This window comes from Eptesicus fuscus, chromosome 14 (assembly GCF_027574615.1).
Source record: "Eptesicus fuscus isolate TK198812 chromosome 14, DD_ASM_mEF_20220401, whole genome shotgun sequence".
Lineage (NCBI taxonomy): Eukaryota > Metazoa > Chordata > Mammalia > Chiroptera > Vespertilionidae > Eptesicus > Eptesicus fuscus.
In genome coordinates, this window is record NC_072486.1 from 67,450,589 (window position 1) to 67,472,421 (window position 21,833).

The 21,833-nt window shown below is 38.4% G+C and overlaps 1 protein-coding gene and 1 pseudogene across 1 annotated transcript in view; one reads left to right on the plus strand and one right to left on the minus strand.

The window, feature by feature from the left end:
* The window catches only part of SLC13A1 (solute carrier family 13 member 1), an 84,187-nt gene that overhangs the window by 15,521 nt on the left and 46,833 nt on the right, over positions 1-21,833 (plus strand). The window contains exons 3-6 of the mRNA XM_028136603.2: positions 9,992-10,128; positions 13,290-13,477; positions 14,316-14,373; positions 14,455-14,503. Of these exons, the coding sequence (XP_027992404.2) occupies positions 9,992-10,128; positions 13,290-13,477; positions 14,316-14,373; positions 14,455-14,503 (432 nt within the window). The remainder of the gene's footprint in view (positions 1-9,991; positions 10,129-13,289; positions 13,478-14,315; positions 14,374-14,454; positions 14,504-21,833) is intronic.
* Positions 1,325-1,814, minus strand: LOC129151430 (protein N-terminal asparagine amidohydrolase-like; annotated as a pseudogene).

Sequence of the window (21,833 nt, forward strand, 5' to 3'; positions counted from 1 at the left end):
CACAGAATCTAGGAGCGATAAACAAAGACGTTTCTCAAAGGCTCCGACACATTACTAGTCTATGGCTCTCAATAAAGGCAATAGAAAAAGAAGGGGTTGACAAATCCTCAAAAATAAGGTGTCAGATGAGTCTTGCTGGCTTGTGTGGTCCCACTGCCAGAGATAAAGTTTAACAGTCACATATTTGTCTCTTACGATTTACTAATAATCAGACTGACTGACATTTTCCCAGAGATTTATGTAGAAGCAAGATTTACTGGAATCATGGGGCATGTCTGTGGCAAGCAGGCTGGAGGGAGACAGAAGGAAAAGGGGACCTAGGAAGGCCTGGCTTCGTGGGAACTGCCAAGGAAATAGCTCTGCCCTTTTTCAGTATGTGGAGGCCCACAAGAGGCAGCAAAATTCCAGGCACTAATGACAGTTGCATTACGCAGGCTGCTGATAGCTGTCCAAGAGCCCTTTACCCACAACGTGTCCGTCTCAGGCTAATTTAACAGCCACTGAATCTTAGACTCGGAAGGGAGTTGTCTGAGTCATTCTACCCTGGGCAGGGATTCCCCACCACAATATCCCTTACAGATGAGATCACTCGGGAAGTGCTTAAAGGCCTCCTCGGTGTGGGCTTAGAATCCCTCAGGAGAAGCCCATGGCATTTTTGAATAATTTTAACACTCAAGTGACTCAGCTTTATTGAGCCCAAGTCTGAAACTCAGTCGCTCTGACTCTTGAAACTTTTCTCTTGCAGCTAAGATTCCACCAATGAACCTCATCTTTCTTTTACATATAGTGCTGCTTGGATTTGAAAACAAATCTCTTTAAGTCTTTCCATCTCCAGCTTCTATGGTTTTCAGATCTCAGCGCCCTTCCTCACCCCACCACCTCCAACTCCATCACCACCACCACCTTTTCTCTTGCTGAAACTACCTCTGGTTTGTCAATGACTCTTAAGGATTAAATAGTTAAACATGCAATGTCTGTCACATAGAAAGCACTCAATATATGTCAGTCAATAATAGTAGTATTGTTTGTACACTGACAAAAGTGAACACTGTAGATCACTCTAAAAACATTCTTTTTATTTTCCTTTGCCAAAATACGATTTTATTTTGAAAATCATTTAGAAGACACTAAGACTCAGTGGATGTTGTTCCCAAACCATATTCTGTCCAACCCCCACCAGTTGTCTCTGTCATGCCCCAAAGTTGCTTTCTTTGGTAATTCCTAATTTTTGCTTGCTGGAGAAAATATATTTTCCTTTTTGTTTGTTTATTTGTTTGTAATGTAGAGCTTTATTTTCCAGGAAATAGCGTGTTTGTGAAAAAAATCAGGTAGATCTACTATGTTCAGCAACGTGGGGGGCAAGAGGGTCAGCCAGAGGTGAAATGGGAAGGTTCTCTAGTATTTGTTGCAACCAGAAATCCACATGTGGAAATGGCATCCAGGAATAAGGTCGTGTGCGAAGTTGCTCTGTCTTTGCATCGTAGAAACCAATCACCGCTCCTCCTGCTAAAGCTGGCGCAGCTGGCAGCTCCTCCGGACTGCAATCTTGGAAGGAGGCTCGGTGAATCTCTGCAGATTCAGTGTTGACAGCAAGGCCATAAATCATTGGAAAGTGGTTTTCATTTTCTTCCAGGTCATTTAATTCTGTCACATAGAATGTCATTAAGTGAATCTTATCTTCTTGTCTGTCAAATTCACTAAGAAGTTGATGAGTACACTTTTGTGACAACTGCCCATTGTCCCTGGAGCATACTACGAGGCTCACGTCCAGGGTTCCACACAGAGCTATTGGGAAAGGATTTTATGGAGTTCATGATCGAGGGGCCTTAGTTTGGGTGTAGGTGCCACCACAGTGTATCAAACAGGTAGCCCATTACCTGTGTGCCTCAGGACTATAATGTGACAAGTGGTGGCATCATCAGAGCCAGGAGTGGGGGTGGAGCCATCCTTCGAGATGGTCACTGCAAGCTCTCTTTGCTGAACATACAGAAGGCCTTGGGGTCCCACTTGGTGAACAGACTGACCTCCAAGCAGTGTGGCTCTTTCCTCCAGAAGTGGGTGGGCTCGGTAATGGTCCCTCATCGCCCCTCAACCGGCAGCTCCTCACATGGGCTGCCCGCCCCTCTCTAGAAACATTCTGATTGTTGCAAAGCTAAAGTGAGTTTATCATCTCCATTCTGGTATTTCAGCCCAAATTCATTTTAAACTTTGTGTGACTTTTCACCTGGTAAGCTTAACTGGAGCTTGAAACAAATCAAAGTCCTTATAACTTTTAGTGGAGAGAATTGTTTTTTAGTCTTGTGATCCTCTGTCCACACAGGGCAATGACCTTTTTCTCAAAAGTAGCTGACCTAAGCTACAAGGAAAGGGCTAGAGATTCAGTCAGAAGACCTGAGCTGAACACATGATATTCCTAATAATTACTTGTATGATCCTGATTATGTCTTTTAATAATGCTTTTTTTTACTCATTCATAAATGGGGAATGATAATGCCTCATAATTCAAGGGTTATAACAATCAAATCAAATAGTACATGTGAAACAGTGGTGCAAACTAAGTATTAAATATTCTTATGCATTTTAATATCACAGTTAAAGTTTGTTTAATAGTGTGAAACTATCATTCCAGCCTATTGCAGCATTTTGGAATCTCATCTGTCATTGAAGAGAATAATATTTCTTTACTATCTTTATCCAAGTTCAGAGCCCTACACATCTCTTTGTTTGGCCACCACAGTTTTAACATTATTTATCAAGCCAGTGCTAAATACCTATATCTTATTTTTTGTTAGAGGTGGGCTCTGCGCCCTGGTTCTTGTCTTGTTTGTAAGAAGGAATTCAAATGAGAGACAGTACCAAATAGCAAAGCATGTGAGAGTTTATTTGCAATTAAAGGAAATATACTCAGATATAATCCAAGCTGGAAGTTTAGCTGGCAGAAGCCAAACCAAATACCCCACTTGTTTGGGTTTTGTAATTTTATACTCTGGAGTTGACAAAAAACAACAACAACAAAAAAACCCAAACCTCCTCAGGTTTCAAGGCTGCCCCACCCAGATGTTAAGCTGTTATACCACATCTTGGAGAAGGTTTCAAGTCTCCCCCTTCCTCACTCTTGGGTCTGCTCACTCTTGGTTAATTTTTGTTTGTCACATCTCCCAAGTCTTCCCTTTGATCTTAGCTATCTTTCCCTGCTCATATCTATCAAACTACCTACTCCAACATTACTGAGCACATTGTTGTATGAAGAGCATCATCAAGTATTGAATTTCTCTCATCCATTGAATAAATTTGAAATGCTAAATATGTAGTGTGCCAATTAGATTTCCCCAAACAGGCTATTGTTATTAAAACACATTTATATATAAATTTAAATATATAGATGTAAAGATACAAATGTACAGTGAAATGTTATATTACATATTTACTCAGTTATTTAATAAATATTTATGTGCTAGGACTCTGCCAGACACTTTAGAATATATCAATGAATAAAAACAGACAAAAAGTCCCTGTCTTCCTAGGAAAAAAGAGACAGCAAACAATATGCCTTAAAGAATAGGTAAATTACTTAGTGAGTTAGAAGGTAATTGGTGCTATAAAAAGTGCAACAGAAGAATGAGGTCAGGAGAGGGTTTCAGTTTTAAATAAAATTATCAATGAGGTGTCCATACCTGAATGAAGATTTACAGGAGATGAAAGAGTTAGCCATTTAGGTATATGGGGAACAGCCATTGCTGAAGGGGAAATACCCCGTGCAAAGACCTTAACGCAGGTATATATCTGCAGTGTGATTGGAGCAGAGTGAAAGGAGACAATGGTAGAAATGTTGTCAAGGAGATAATGTGAAGAGGAATTGGACCATGGAGGACCAAAGTAGGCCACGATAAGGTTTGTTTTCTAAAATATATCTTTATTGATTTCAGAGAGGCAAGGAGAGGGAGAGCAAGATGGAAATATCAATAATGAGAGAGAATCATTGTTTGGTTGCCTCTTGCATGCCCCCTACTGGGGGTCGAGCCCACAGCTGGGCATGTGTCTTTGACCACAGTCAAACCTGGCACCCTTCAGGATGAAGCTCTATCCACTGAGCAAAACTGGCTAGGGTGGCCACAATAAGGTTTTAACTGTGAATGAAGTTAGACCCTCTAAAGAGCCTTGAGTAGAAGGGTGATATGATCGATTTGACTTTTATTTTTATTAAATATATATATATATATATATATATATATTATTGATTTTAGAGAGACAGGAAGGGAGAGGGAGAGAGAGAAACATCAATGATGAGGGAGAATCATTGATTGGCTTCCTTCTGCATGTCCCCCACTGGGGATGGAGCCTGCAACTCAGGCATGTGCCCTGACTGGGAATCGAACTCCTGGTTCATGGGTAGAGGCTCAGCCACTGAGCCACACCAGCCGGGCTCGATTTGACTTTTATTTTAAAAGAATAACATGGGCTGCTGTGTTGAGAACAAGGTAGTAGTTTTTTTGCAATAATCTAGGTGAGAGGCCATGGTAATTCAGACCAGGAATAGTAATAGGGATGTTGAATATATTATACCTATTTTTAATTATATATTTTATCAATAATTTCATGAATGATTTGATATGGCACATGAAAGAAGAAAAGAAGTGTAGGAGCTTCACAGCTTTTTTTTTTTTTTTTTAAATCCTCACCTGAGGATATTTTTCCATTGATTTTTAGAAAGAGTAGAAGAGAGAGGGCAAGACAGAGAGAAATATCGATGTGAGAGAAACACATCGATTGGTTACCTCCTGCAGGAGCCCCGACCAGGTCCTGGGCTGGGGAGGAGCCTACAACCGAGGTATGTGCCCTTGACAGGAATCAAACCTGGGAGCCTTTGGTCCACAGGCTGACACTCTATCCATTGAGCCAAACTGGCTAGGGCCCTCACAGATTTTTGACCAGCCAACTGGAAAAAAGGAGTTGCTATCAATTGGAATGAAGACTATGAGCAAAGTAGGCTTGTTGCAGGAGAGAGACTGATACCTGGAGTTCAGTTTTGGACGCTAAGTTTGAAAGACCTATTTTACATCTAAGTGAAAGTGTTGAGTAAGCAGTTACATACAAATGAGTCCAGAGTTCATGAGACAGCTAAGCTGGAAATATAGATCTGCTCTTCAGCAGCCCTAAGATCTGAAGACATCATTTAGAGACCAAGTGAAGATAGAAAAGCAAAGACAACCAAGAACTGAGCTCTGGAGAACTAAGAGGTTGGCGAGAAAAGAAAGTGCTAGCAAAGAAGACTGAGAATGAAAGGTTATTGAGATAGAAGGGAGACCATGAGAGTGTGGGGTTTAGAAATGCAAGTGAAGCAAATGTTTTAAGAATGAGGTAATGATCCAAAGTGTCAAATCCTCTAATAGGTCAATTAATATGAAAACTGGAAATTGACCATTGGTTTTAGCAACACAATATAAGTAAATATTCTCTTAAGTATATTATTAAAATACTAGGGGCCCAGTGCATGAATTCATGCACCTTGAAAGGAACTGTGGGCCAAGAGGCTGCGGGTCTCGACCCACCCTCCAGGACCCTGCCTAGCCCCTCCTGCCACGGCCCCTGGTCCCTTGTCTGCCAGCAGGGGCGAGAAGTGATTGGGCCCGGCACCAGCAGCAGGTACGAGTGGTGGCTGCTGCCCCGATCACCCCTCAGGAGCAGGGGGAGGTAGAGAACCCCTCAGGGGCGATCAGGGCGGGCAGCCGCTGCTCGCACCCACTAATGGTGCCGAGTGATTGGGACTGGTGCTGGGCACCGGCAGTTGGTGCAAGCGGGGCCAGTGCCAGCAGCAGGTGCGAGCACCGGGCGGGACCACAGCATGCGGGAGCAAAGAATTTTCAGTAACAACCAGAGGCTCACCCCAATGACAGTGACCTTGGTCTGGCATCCCCACTCACCTGCTCCACCATTCCGCTGCGGCCAATGCCCGCCGTGTTCCACACACGCCCCCTGGTGGTCAGCGCACGTCATAGTGACTGATTGTTCGGTTGTTCCACTGTTTGGTCTATTTGCATATTAGCCTTTTATTATATAGGATAGGCTTTATAATCATACACATTAGAACTGACAAAGTATCCCCCAAAATCTCATTTAATTCACAAACCTGATGTGAAGTATTATTTTACTTTTCATGGGTAAGTATATTGGCTTGTAGCAAGTTTGCTGAACTGGTGTAAATTACATAGCTAAGACAGAACCCAGGTGCTCTGATCACAAAAGCCCATGTTTCTTGATGAAATCCCATTTGAAACAAATATAACTATCTTGATGTTGCAAATGGATTTCAAGTTTTATTAGGAATCTGATTTGACATACCAACTTTGCCTTGAAAATAGTTACATTTATCAGCATCATTTACAAACCAATATCACCTTCTCTTATTACCTCTTATACAAGTAGACTATAAACACAAACATGGCTAAAGTTCTTCAAATATACTAACTCTGATGAAAAACAAACAATGGAAAATGGAATGCAAAAATTCCTTCTTAGGTTTAACAACTAATTTTATTTGGACAATTGGGCTGAAGGTCATAATTTGGTTACATATTCTATTATGGGATTGACAAACCATAAATCTGAGGGACATATCCAGCCTGCAACCTGGTTTTCAAAATAAAAAGTTTTGTTGGAAACACAAGCAGCTATGGTCACTCATTTATGTATTATCTTTGGCTACTTTTGTGCTACAAAGACAAGTTGAAATAATACTTACTATAGAAATTATAAGGCTCATAAAGTCTAAAATATTTATTAATTTGTTATAGAAAAAAATCTGTCAAGTTCTGGTATAATCTAAAGATATTATAAAAAGCATATCTCATGGTCCTGGACCTCTTTCTGTGTTTAATTAGTTACTAATAATAGCTTGCTTCTATGTGTTCCTTTGTGTTTTTAAGAGAATCTTGCCTTTTTCCTCTCATTTAAGTACAGAGTATTGTTGAGATAGGATCAGCGGGGCTTAATTCAATGAGCAAAACTGCAAAAGAGATGAGAGTAGAGGAAAGCTCAAATGTCTATTTATCTTACAATTATCAAATCAAGTATCAGATCCTGTAAGACTTTCCAAATTCCCCTATGAAAAAGTGGTCGCTTACTCTTTGAAACCTCAACTATACCTTGATGATGTAGCTCTCATGTACCTGTGATTCATTGTTGTGCTCTTTGTTGACTTATTTTTCCTCATTTAACACCCTGTAAACTCTTTTAAGTTTAGACTTATTAATTCAATACCTGTTGAGTGGCAATACATGCCAGGCATGTGTTAAGTCCATAAATACAGTGACCAATAAGACACATCTGTGGCTTCAAAATGTGTCTAGTTGAATGAAAGGAATAGGGATGTTGAATATATTATACCTATTAAAGTAAAGAAATGATATCTAAACAGGTTAAGATGTACTACAACAAAAGAACGTACCATCCAACCAAGTCTCGGGTGGTCAATCTTTGAAGAATTGATATCTGAGTTCATTCACGAAGGAAGATAAGGGGTAACCAAGGTGAGAGAAAGGATCCTTCCAGTTAAATGACAAGCGAGTGTTACAGCATTTCTATGTTTGGGGGACTGCACACGTAGGAAGGAGTTGGTGGAGCACTGAAAGACTAAGCAGGACAGATGAGATGGAACTAAATAATAAAGAGTCTTATAAGTCATGTCGAAAAGGTTAGGTTTGGTCTTAAAAGACATGGGGTCCACTGAAGGAGTATAGGAAGGACAATAATGTGATCAGATTCACACTTTAGAAAAGTGACTATGACAATGGCAATGAGTGAATTAGACAAGGAAAGATTATGCAGAAACCAAGTAAGAAACAGCTAGGAGCTTAATGAAGGTAGTAATGTGCAAAGAGAGAAAAGCTGACAAACTTAAAAGATTTGAAGAAACTAGAAATAATAGAGTTTGGTGACTAATACGCACATATTGAAAGTGAAAAGGGAATCGTGGCTGGCCCTCAGGTTTCTGACTTAAGGAATGGAATATATGAAAGTTTCAATCACCACAAAAAGAGGAATGTTGAGTTTTTAGATATTTGTGGGAAATTCAAATGGAAATGTTGGATACACCAGTCTGGAACTCAGACTTACCTGTCTGTATATAAAAATTTTAGAGTCTTCAGAATTCATTCAATAAATATGTATTGAATGCCTACTATGTGCCAGGCATTATTTTAGTTACATAGAGATATAAATTGAAATCATAAGATTCAACCATTAGGTGTATAAAACAAGAAGATTGTAGACAGAAAATCAGCATTTAAGAAAAGGGCAGAAGAAGAGTAATTTTCTAAGAAGGCCAAGAAGAAAAATTCAGAGAGGCAGGATTAGGACCAGGGAGAGAAAAAATGGTTCATAAGTCTGGAAGTACTAGTAGATTAATAAATTGAAAGAATACTTATACCAAGATAAAGGGTTAAGGGAGTGAGTTAGGAGGATAGCATTTTGGGACCAGAGTGTAGATAATTGGAACTTAGGAGCTCAGTAACCATAGCTTATTCATTGATTTCCTTTCTCTCTTTCTCATTTATCCAATACTATTGACTATGCTCCTACTCCATAGCAGGACTGTGCTAGGTGCCAATTACACAATGGCTAGCAAAATAGAATGTGTAGTACGATAGAGAAGACATGTAACAAACAGGTAAACAAACAGTATTTACAGTGCGGTGTGCTAAGAAGAAAACAAACAGGGCTCTGCAATAAAGTAAAATAGTGAGATTTATTTAGAAAAGTTTGATATTTGAGCATTGAAGAGGTGGGAAGAGCAAAAACTGTCAGCAATTTATACCTATATCCCCTGCTCACATAACAGTTTTGGTGCATGGTAGATGCATATTCAATGTTAGAGTAATTAATAAATTAAATAATAAGAAATTGATTTAATTATTTACTTTATATTATACAATCACTAAAAAAAAGAGATAAATATAAACTTTGAAAAGGATGACAAAATAATTTTTTGTGAAACATGAAGATGTCCACTTCTATAAAATGGTAATTTTTACCTTTTAAAAAACCAAGCTAAGCTTAGTAAGCTATATAAAAAATGCAGATGCAGTTTAAAATAGCAAAATCAGGAGGAACCAAGATGGTGGCATAGGTAAACATGGTACTCACATCCTCCCACAACCACATCAAAATTACAACTAAAATACAGCACAACCATCATTCAGAACCACCTGAAATCTGCCTGAATGGAAGTCTTACAACTAGAGAAGTAAAGAATAAAGCACATTGAGACTGATAGGAGGAATGGGGGCATGGAATGGGCTGGTCTGACACCCATGTGTGGCATTTTTAATTGAGAGGGATATCTTGGCTGAGGAGGTCTCTTGTGAAGAACAAGGGCTCCCAGCCTCACACCAAACCCCCTCAGCCCAGGGTTCCAGTACTGGGAAGAGAAGTCTCCATAACTTTGTGCTGCAAAAACCTGAGGGGATTGTGGCTGAGTGACATGATGGAAGCCAGAGACCCAGGCAGTTCCTCTTAAAGGGCTGGCACACTCACTTACTCAGACTTGCTTCCTCTGAGCTCCAGCACTATGGTAGCAGCTTGAAAGGATCCAGGGACATATTGGGGAGGAGGAAATAAATGGTCTGACCTCAGGGCAAGAACTCATTCTATGGTAGGAGCATAACCCAATTAACCCCAGTTTACAGATGGAGAAATTAAGGCATAGATGGCCCTTGCCTGATGTTATTCAGTGGTTTGAAAACCCAGAATCCTGGGTGCTCTTTATTTATTTTTTTCCCCCTGAATATTTTCCCTTAAAACTACTATTTCTGGGTAAGAATGTAAAACATATTTAAAGTTGTAGTCAAATACATACACGTTTCTCTCAACAAAATAAAAACATTTTATAGCTGAAAGTCAAAGCTAAGAGCAATGAAATAATGTCTTTTTTGTGTAATGTTATTCCCCCCCCCTCCACCAACCTAAATAATCATGGATTTAATTATAATTTCAGGTGGCATCTGCTTATTTCAAAGATTTTCACCTACTGCTAATTGGAGTCATCTGTTTAGCAACATCAATAGAAAAATGGAATTTGCACAAAAGAATTGCTCTGAAAATGGTGCTGATGGTGGGTGTGAACCCAGCATGGTAAGCTCTGCATTTACTGTTCCAGGTTTACATTCTCAACACATCATTTTTGTGCAGAGCAAATAACCAAAAAAGTAATGCATATCCAGGCAATCATTTGCATTGCAGTATTCTTCATGACTTTATTTTCTCCGAAAATATGAAAGTGATATAAAGTATACTTGAGTTGTAGGAGAAAAAGAACAACTTTCTTTTCAATGAAGGTCTAGTTACAGGGAGATTGCACCCAACTCTCTTACCTTTTATGCACCATCGGAATCAAAGGCGAGAGAAGCCTTGAATGTCAACATGCAAGATTGATAGACTGCAGAGTAGATTTCATACTATCTTGTTTATTTGGCTGATTACACATTCAAGATTTGTTCAAGAGCATCATTAGTCACATGGAGGATGTTAGGAACCAAAGACAATGACATTACTGACAAAATACAAATATGTGCAAAAAAATTCCAAGGTGGACATTTTCTTTTTTTTTCCTTATTATTTATTTATTTATTTATTTATTTATTTATTTATTTATTTATTTTAATCCTCACCTGAGGATATTTTTTCCACTGATTTTAGAGAGAGTGGAAATGAGAGGGAAAGACAGAGAAATATCCATGTGAGAGAAACACATCAATTAAGAGCCTGCATCTAAGGTACGTGCCCTTGACCGGAATCGAACTGGCACCCTTCAACACTCTATCCCATTAAGCAAAACCAGCCAGGGAAACATTTTTGTTTTTAAATAAACTATTGCAAAGTGAAATAATCAATTAATAAACTTCCTCTAGCTCTGGCTGGTATTGGTCAGTGGTTAGAGCATTGGTCCATGCACCTAAGGGTCTTGGGTTTGATTCTGGTCAAGGGCACATACCTAGGTTGTGGGTTCACTCTCTGCCCCCTGTAGGGGTGCTTGCAGAAGGCAAAACTTTATAGCATGCGAAATCACTCATTTGACTTATTTTCTCCACTGAAATGAATTTTCCCCCATTAAATTAATTGGCTATTTTAGTTTTAATTCCAGCTCTTAAGAATGTAGATGTAAGCTAAAATAACTTTCCAGTGTCAATATCATTTGCATAATGGAATTATGCTTTAAAGCCTTAGGTGGTTCTTCCCTCATCTTTCTTTGAAAATGAGAAAATTGTATTGAATTCTGTTGCATAATTCATTCTAGGATATAACCACATCTGTGTTCATCATTTATGGAGCAAACTGTTTCGTTAAATACAAAAACAAATAACTCAGATGAGACAAATTTAAAAAAATATTTACTTAAAAATTGTATAACATATATGTATTAAGGGCATTTCACATCTTTAAGAGTGAAACAGTGTTCCAGGCTTCCTGGGTGCTATAGAGATGTGTCTCTTTACTGCACAACAGAGCACTATCCATTATGCCACTAAATGGCCTTTCAATTTAAGGAATTTTTATCAAACAGAAACCTTATCTGATCCCAACCTTTTTTATTGGAAGATTTTGTGTCTTGCCAATGCATTGAGTTAAAAGTGTTTCTAGTTTTCGCTTCTTTTTTGTTGAATTTAGTGGAATGACATTGCTTAATAAAATTCTATATTTTTCAGATGTCCAATTCTATAATACATCATCTGTATTTTGTATTGTGTGTTCACCACCCCAAATCAAGTCTCCTTTCATCACCATTAATCCCCCCATACCTCTTTTTTTAAGAACTAGAGGCCCAGTGCACCAAATTCATGCACAGGTAGGATCCCTAGGCCTGGCTGGCAATCAGGGCTGATCGAGGCCTTCAGGCTGCTGGTTGAGGCCTCCCTTCCCTGGCTGCTGGCTGCGGGCTGCCAGCTGGGACCTTCCTTTGTTCCATGCCACCCCCTTGTGGTCAGTGCACATCATAGTGAGTGATTGATCTCCTGGTCAAACTCCCATGGGGACAATTTGCATATTAGGCTTTTATAGAGAGATAATTTCTTGTTTAAGCCGATTTCTAATATGTTTTCTTTTTTTTTGTTTTACACATAGAAAATATTCACCTAATCTGAAGTTGAAACTTACAGTGTAAAATTCTTGTACATCTATTTTCAAAATATATTTTTATTGATTTTAGAGAGGAATGGAGAGGGGGAGAGAGACAGAAACATCAATGATGAGAGAGACTCATCAATCAGATGCCTGCTACATACCCAACACTAGGGGTCCAGCCTGCAACCCAAGCTTATGCCCTGACCAGGAATCGAACTGTGACCTCCTGATTCATAGGTTGATGCTCAACCACTGAGCCATGCCGGCTGGGCTTATAGATCTATTTTTAAAGGGAGTCAGAGAATTTAATAAGTAGCTCTGTATGGAAAGATGTGCTTCTGAATGATTTTCTGGGTCCTTCTACTCAAAAGAGATCATGTTTTAACCCAAGTGTGATTTTGAAAGCTTATAGACATGGTTTAAAATCTTATAGTTTTACTAGTAGGTATGTTATTATTAAGGGAGAAGAACTACTCATAAGAGAAGACCATGTAATATAACCAGTTCTTGACAACAGGCAGGAATGTCAGATTCAGACAAGCATGAATAATAGAATCTACAGAAAATTCTGAAGCCTCAATTTAGCCATTGCTTTTTAACTATTTCCTCCACCCACCACATATTAAACCCAAGTAGTGAAAAAGTAAAAGGCAGGTTTATAAAAATTAATCTCTCTCCTTGCCCTAATGACTTCTTGGCAACATCCTGTCTTACAGAGATATGACCAAAAGATCAAAACTAACTAACTAACTAACTAACTAACTAACTAACTAACTAACTAACTAAGGGATCCGAAATTCAAAAGTTGATTGCATCTTGTCTTACTAGGATTTGAAGGAAAGTGCATTCAAATATTGACATAATATTAAAAATTGTTATATCATCTAACAACTTGCAGGCTGGTTATACATTTAGTCATTATTCTGTTTTGGGAGACAAGACTTTTATGGTTTCCTGGGAGACAAAACTTATAAGAACTCCCCTCTTACCTCTGCCACTTTGATTTCTACGGGCTATGACTGTCCTTCGAGTTTGTTGTGTGAGAGGCAACCTAACCATCCATGTTTTGAACAAATGAATTCCCAACCCATAAACAGCATCCTTTACAGTTAAACAATGCAGTTAGTTAAGCTAGGAGCCCAGCTCATACTAAAAGTCTTCTCCTCTCATTTCAGGCTTACATTGGGGTTCATGAGCAGTACTGCCTTCTTATCTATGTGGCTTAGCAACACTTCCACTGCTGCCATGGTGATGCCCATCGTGGAGGCTGTGGCACAGCAGATCATCAGTGCTCAAGCACAGGTCAAGGCCACTCAGATGACTTATTGCAATGGATCAATCAATCCCGGACTGGAGATGGAAGGTATCACATGTAGATATGGCCACAGAGGGTCTAGTCATATGGGCAATAGCCATAACTTTGAGAATTCTGGGTTATATGTTTAATTAACTGTCCATACACTCATGATGCGAATTTAACCTTTTTCTTTCTATATTTCCAAATATTTATACAAGGGAATTACTTTACCTCAATATTTACCTTAAATTAATGATTGAGTTTACAGTTTCTAGCAAAAGAGGAAGAATACCCTTTCCATTCTTCAGCCAGTCTGGTGGAACTCTCTCTCATGTCTTTATCGGCAGACCTCAGGTTACTCTTTTGTACTGAAAATATTTTCTTGCATAATATTGAGAATTTTTTTAAAAAATACATTTTTATTGATTTCAGAGAGGAAGGTAAAGGGAGGGGGGAGAGAGAGAGAGAGAGAAATATCGATGATGAGAGAGAATCATTGATCGGCTGACTCCTGCATGCCCCACACTGGGGATTGAGCTCACAACCCAGGCATGTGCCCTGAATGGGAATCGAACTGAGACCGCCTGGTTCATAGGTCGATGCTCAACCACTGAGCCAGGCCAGCCCAGGCTAGATTGAGAATTTTTAATTCTTACATTCTATTTGGAAATGGCATCTCATTTTACTGTAATTATTTCTGCCTCTGATAAACTGCTCTGATGTAGTGAAAAATCTTGGGGGATATTTGTGTTTATAAAATACACTATTAAGATGAATATTATGTCAGTACAGGTGAATTTCTTTATTTTCAGTTTCTAGTAATGCTTCCATCACACACACACACACACACACACACAGATAAACCTTCGTTTAAATTATTTTTCTTTTACTTAATGTTTTTCAGAATGTGTTAATGGACATGAAACAAATGAGAATAAAGAGAAGACAAAACCAGTTCCAGGGTAAAGAAAATTGACATTTTGATTAGGATTTTTCATATTACATTTTAATAATATTATAAACTGGGTCAATTTATTTTTCAGACACAGTGATGATGCAGAGAACATTTCAAACAAGATGAAGTTGAGAAAGGTACATTAAATTTGATTTTTTAAAATATTTACACATGAAATTATATTAGAGCCACAGTTAGATAAGTCAAACCACAGTGTAATAGTTTTCTTTTTCTTAGCCTCTAAATACTTCAGTGTATATTTCTTAAAATCAAGGGCATTCTCTTATTTAGCCACCATATAAATGTGTCAAAAACCAGGAAATTAACATTGATAAAGAACTGTTACTAAACCCACAGACTTTATTCAGATGTCACCCATTGTCCTACATGTGCTCAATAGTGAGAAATTTTCAGGATCTGAGATCACTGTTGCGTTTCAGTTGTCATTTCTCTCCAGCCTTCCTTCTCTGGATCAGTCTTCTTCCATCTTTTGTTGTCCTTCTTCACTTTGACATTTTGAAGAGCTGGGGCCAGTTGCTTTGCAGAAAGTCCCAGGATTTGGGTTCATCTGATATTTCATTAGATTCAGGTTATGCTTGGGTGGCAGGAATACCCCAGAAGTAATGCTGTGTTCTTCTCATTGTTTCTATCAGATGGTAGGTGGTTTTCACTTGTTCTCATATTTGATCTGAACTTTGATCAGTAAGTCTTGAACATGTCCTCCGGGTTTACCCTCCCCCCTGCCACTTGTAATTAATAACTAAACTATGGGGAGAATTTTTGAAGCCAGGTGCGGAGAATTTTTGAAGCCAGGTGAATATCCTGTTTCTTAGAGTAATTGCTGACTCTTATCTGAATCAAATTACTATAATGATTTCCAAATAATGATATTTTAACTCTGTTATTCCTTCTGCATTTATTAATAAACATTTTACTGAAAAGGTCTTTCCTTCTCTCTTATTATTTACTTCTGTCAATATGGATCCATGGATTTTCATTTTATTCAATGGGTTATAATCCATTACTATCATTATTTATTTTTATGTTCAGATTGTCCCAGATTTGGTCAGGAGGAGCCTGTTCAAGCTGGCTACTGTGCTGTCATTCAACTTGTGCACAAGATGGTCCATGCTTACTCTTACAGCCGTTTTTCTAAGGACCCCTGACTCTTTTTGTGGGCTGTGATATTAGAGCCTAAGATCTGGAAGCTGGGTGTGCTCATTGTCACTGAGGTGTCATAACTCATGTCCTTTTAGTGGCCAGACCGGGAGAAATATCCATTTCATATCATTCTTGCCTTTCACAATTTTATATTTGTAACTCCTTTCTTTCACTCTGAGAAGCCTGGATCCCAACAAAATTAATATATTTACTCCTTCGCTCAATTCTACCATACACATAATCTTGCTTTAGAATTACTAGTATACCCACACCATTATTAGCAATAAACTAACTAACCTATTAAGCTGTAGTTGGGGCAGATGTGAAGCTGAGGAGAGTCCCTGACACAAGTTGCTCCTGCTGGAAGCTAGAACTAGAGCAAGCCACAGGGAGACTCAGGACAAGCCAGCCATTGGAGGATAGCGGTAGCTAGGGTGGTGTGAAGCCGAGGAGTCCTGGGGGCAGCCTTCTCAGGGCAGCTGGAACATGGAACTGAGCAGGCTGCTGGGAGACCTAGGGATAAGCAGCATATATTTGGGGGACCTGAGGAGACTGGGATGGCATAGGCCTACAGGTAGAGCGCCTGGATCAAGCTCCTGCCCTTGCAATCAAGGGGGAATGGAAGGATCACAAATGGCACTCTGGTGCTTCCAACCTCAGAGAGCGTTCCAGCAGCTCCCTTCCCACTTGACAGATGCTCTAAGATTTGTAAATGGATCTCCTTCCTGTCTAGCCTAGATGTCCTTTAAACCATTGTGGTTTTTTTTCTGCTGTGCCCCAGGGCAGGCAAATCTGTGTGGGACCTCCCAGGATCCCTCTGGACTGCAGGGCAGTGTGTTGGCTGGGGTGTCCACAGTGCGGTGTCTCTGGCTCTCCTACATGTGTCTGTGTGGTCTCTCTCTTGTTGGTTACGCAGAAGCTGTTCAGGCAGCTTTCAGTTCTTCGTCAGGGGGCATTGCTCTGACTGTAGGTGTAAATTTGACATGTTCCTGGAAGGAGGTGAGTTCAGCCTCTTCCCACACTGCCATCTTGGACCAGAAGCTCCCAGTGTAATGGCCCTTCATAGAGAGACCAAAATCAACAACCTGACAGAAAACGTTTTGTGCTCTGAACGTTAGCATCATTATTTTCTCTTTCCACTAGATCCTTGGTGATGGCATTTGGCATATGCAGTTTAAAGAAATATAATCCCAGTCTCAGAATAGCATTTCATTTTTTTAAATTAAAATCTTGCTTGCCTGATAGCCTAGTTTTCTTTAGGAGCATCCTCATTTCTTACAGCTTATGAATTTAGAGCCATTCCTATTCATGTAATTACAATCCAGTTATCTTTAATATCCCCATTGCCACTGAAAAATTCAATGCAGGATTCATGAGTTGCTATTGTCAAATACAGATGGGAAAGTTGTTGTAGCCATTCCAGTTATCAAAGGAAGGAAGGAGTCTCTTGTAAACTATCCTATACAATTTATTTCTCCAGAATGAATCAATATAAAAATACTACACCAGGTTGTATCGGGAACTATATATCTCAAGACCACTGAAAAATAATTCTGCATAGAAATAGTCCTAAGGTAGCCATGGCAATAGGAATAGGAGAGTGGGGCATACGTTCCTTCCTCAGACGATAATGCATTAGCATCATCTCAAATGGGAAGAGAAACCCTCTCTCATAATTTACAGAAATCTTCAAAGAAAGAGCGATTTCTATGTCAAGAGAAATCGAATACAAAAATACGTTTTAAGCCATTAGTTATAGTGCACAATAAGGGTTTTAAAGATGAGAATTGAACACATATATATTTATGAAAACATGATCATCTTTAGGGATATAAGTAATTCTTCTAAAACAGAGAAAATTAACAGTGTGTTAGGTAAATTATGGAAGAATACATTTCCAACGGGCTTTTAAAACTCTTATGAACATTGGAAAGCCTAAACAGAAAAAATATACTCGCACTCTAACTTTCTGGGATTATTTTTAGAAACTCAGTTTTCTGGCATGGTGCCTAAATCTTGGGTTAAGTCCCCTTCACGTTGCTTTGATAGCCTACACTGGGCATTAAAGGGAAGTCTGTTAATGGGCATCAAAGGAAAGTCTATTAATGAAAAGACCTGCTCCTTACTATAAGCAGCTCAGAGTCTAATGGGGAACATTGACTTAAAAAAAAAAACACCCAGAAAATGTGACATCAATACCACAACAAAGGCATGCACAGAGGCCAAGTCTTCCAGAAGCCAGCGCAACTACCTCCATCGGGACTGATTGCAGGGGGAGTATGAGGTAAAGGAAGCTGAGTCAGGAAGGAAGGTGGCATGTGCAGGCAGAGGAGTGCAGACTCCACGTGTGCACGGACCACATCTATTTTGTTCACCATTCAATCCCCTTCACACTCCATTGCCTGCCACAGAGAAGGCATTAGGTAGGTGTTTGTCTTGACTGGTTAGTGAATGAGTGAAATGGAAGAGTATTCTATTCAGAGAATACAATGAAATCAAAGACTCAAATATGTAGAGAACAGGGCTTTTTTCTTTCTTTCTTTTTTCCCCTCAGGAAACAACTCCAGTGCAGGTGCTAGGGATGTGTGTTCCTGTGATAAGTGAAATGACTGAATAGGTTGGGCCAAGTGAGAAATAGCTGTTTGTAACATAAAAGAAGGTTAGTTTATCGTAGGGGGAATAGAGAGCTTTGAAGCTGGGGGCAGCAATGTAAGTTCTGCCCTTCGAGAAGCTTCCTGTGGCAAGACTGAACGGGATGGGGTATGGACCTAAGTGGGCTTTTTGATGATCAGACTTCGGGGATGAGAGAAAGAAGAGTATGGAAAATGCCCCTGCTACAGTGAACAGGTCGTGTGAGGCCACTGATGGAGATGGGAACGCAGGAGAGGAATACGTTTTTAATGGAGAAAAGTAAGATAATTTGGGTGCATTTTTGGCAATAAAGATTGAGATCGGAGTTTAGGAGAAGTCTTTGAACAATGAATAGATGGTCTTTCTAGAATCCAATGTATAGAAGTTCAGCTTTATGTAAAAAAAAAAAATTAAGGGCTAACATTTTGCTCTACAAAATGTTCTTTATAAGAAATATCACAAAAGCATTGTATGTAATGCACATTTAAGATATGTTTTGATTTTTAACAATTATAAATCTCTTCTTAGGAATGAACATGTTACATGGTTTGTGTTATAATTATAATAAATTGCACCTGTTCTTGGCCAGGTTTTTACACTAGGTAATTTAACACAAAATGGTTATGTAGAAAAAACTGTGTCTATTTCATCTAGCTATTTTGGTCTGTTTTCTTCTTGAAGTCGTTGGGACATTCTATTGAATGAAAATAAATGCCATGTGGTTTAGCTTTGATTTTGAACTACAAGTAAAAAATATTCAAATATTAATACTTCTGAGGGGGAATGGTTTCAAATAAATTTCAAAGAGAGAAAAAATGAAGGAGTTAGTTGTTATTGCTTTTTTTTATAATTTGCATCACTTTTTGCCTTGTTCCTACTAAAAAAGTTAGATTTCTAGTGAAAATTACTACAATTTCATACAATTGAATCCACATTTGCTTAGTAAAAAATTAAGGAGTTTTTTTAAATCTAATTAAAATCTTTTTGCTAATACAATTAAATCAATCCAAGATGATCAAATAAGCTTACTTCATCTTTTAGAATTATATACTTACTTAATTAAAAAAATTATACAGCATATTCTTCTCTAAAGTCAATGACATACACACTGCTTTATATAAAACTAGAGGCCCCATGCACAAAATTTGTGCATGGGTAGGGTCCTTGGACTGGCCAATGATCAGGGCCAGCCGGGGCCTTTCTTCATTCTGTGCTACCCCCTGGTGGTCAGCACACATCATAGCAAGTGATTGAACTCCTGGTCTCCCTGTCGAACTCCCAAGGGTACAATTTGCATATTAGCCTTTTATATATATAGATTAGGTGTTTAGTAAGCAGAAAGTTCCCAATAGTAGAAGAAAATTAAGAATTACCACCAAATAAGTTCTAAATTTGGTGATAAAAATAACATTAAAAATATACATTTAACATTTGCTCAGATATTATCTTTTTTATGAGGCCTACCCTTACCAACCCATTTCAGTGTAGCCAATACATCCCTCCTCTTAATCCCCCTAAATCTGCCCTGCTTTTTCCAAAACATATATTACCTTCTTAAAACTTCAATTTACTTAATTTTTATTTGCTTTTTAAATTCTCTGTTTTCTCCACTAAAATCTTTGTCCATTTGTTTATTTGCATCTCAAATATCTAATTACCTAACATAGAGTAAGCATTTGGTAAATATTTGCTAATGAATAAGTTCACTAAAATTTTTTCTTAATTACAATTAAATTTAAAAACTCATTCGGAACATAAGTGATAAAAATAGAAGAAGCAAACTGTTAAAAGTTGTAAGCTAAAACCATGGATTAGATTACTATCACCTTTTTACAGTTTTATTGAGATATATTTGCACATAACGTGTAAGTTTAAGGTGCATAATGTGTTGATTTGATACACTTACATATTGCAAATTGATTACCACCATAGTGCTAGTTAACACCTCCATCATGTTACACAATTAATTGTGTGTGCATGCATGTATTTTGAAAACATTTAACTTCTACTCTCTTTAAAACTTTCAAGTATATTAGTATTTTTATAATGTTGTACATTAGATCCCCAGTACTTACTGATCTTATAACTGGAAGTTGTACCCTTTGAACATCTCCCCATTTTCCCCATTCCCAGCCCCTAGTACCACTCTACTCTGTTTCTTTGAGATTGGCTTTATTAGATTCCACGTGTAAATGATTCCATGCAGTATTTGTCTTTCTCTGTCCTCTTAGCATCATGCTTACAGGTGTGAGATGATACCTCATTATGGTTTTGATTTGTACTCATCTGATGGTAAATGATGTTGAGTACTTTTTCACAGATCTGTTGAGCATTTGTATGTCTTTTTTTGTAAAAATACGTTTTCAGTTCCTCTCCCTTTTTTAAAGTTGCATTGTCTGTGTACTTTTTTTCCTGTTGAGGTGTTTGAGTTCTTTACGTATTTTGGTTATTAACCCCTTATCAGATATATGATTTGCAAATACTTTCTCCTGTTCCATAGGTTGCCTTGTCATTTTGTTGATTGTTTCTTTTGCCATGCAGAAGCTTTTTAGTTTAATGCAGTCCCACTTATTATTTTTTGCTTTTGATGTCATAGCCCCCAAAAAATCCTTGCCAAGAACAATGTAAAGGAGCTTTTCCTCCATTTTTTCTTCCAGATATGGTTACAGTTCTTATGTTTAAGTCTGTAATCCATTTCAAATTAATTTTTTTAAAATATTTTTATTGATTTCAGAGAGCAAGGGAGAGGGAGAGAGACATAGAAACATCAATGATAAGAGAGAATCAGCCATCAGCTGCCTCTTGCATGCCCCCTTCCCTTGGGGATCAAGCCTGCCACCCAGGCATATTCCCTGGCAAGGAATTGAACCATGACCTCCTGGTTCTATGCTCAACCACTGAGGTTGACGCTCAACTACTGAGCCTCGCTGGCCAGGCTCAAGTTAATTTTTGTGAGTGGTATAAGACAGGGGTCCAATTTCATTTTTCTGTATGTGGATATCCAATTTTCCCAACACCATTTATGGAAGAAACTATCTTTTCCCTATTGGGTATTCTTGACTTGCTTGGCAAATGTTATTTGACCATATATGAAAGCGTTTATTTCTGGGCTCTGTTCCATTGATCTGTGTGTCTATTTTTATGCTAGCACCAACCTGATTTGATTACTATAGCTTTTTAGTATAGTTTGAAATCAGGAAGTGTGATATATCCCAGCTTTATTTTTTCTCAAAATTGCTTTGGCTATACGGGGAGGTTAGTTTTATTTTTGAGGAAAAGAAACCAAGAGTTTGAAACTAAACATTTTTTTTAGCCCTAAAATTCTTATTAATAGAACTGCAAAATTTTGATAAAGATAATAACAAAGATAATTTTGCCATTGCTACTGCTGCTGCTGCTAATGGTGATAATTACATGTTGGTTTTGAAGATGATGAATATTCAGTAGTACCTCAGATTCCAAGGACTGATTAAGGAGTACTCATATCTAAGAGTCAGACCCTACACTGCATACCTAGAAAACAGATGTTTCCCATGCCTCACCACGTTCCACGGCCCAAACATTAGCAGAGCTCTTTACTTGTGCCCAGAATAAAAGTGGTAGGTAGGTATGCAACCCATAGATCCTGCATTCCTCCAAAAGTAGCTGAAATATTTTTAGAAAATAAAAGAAACA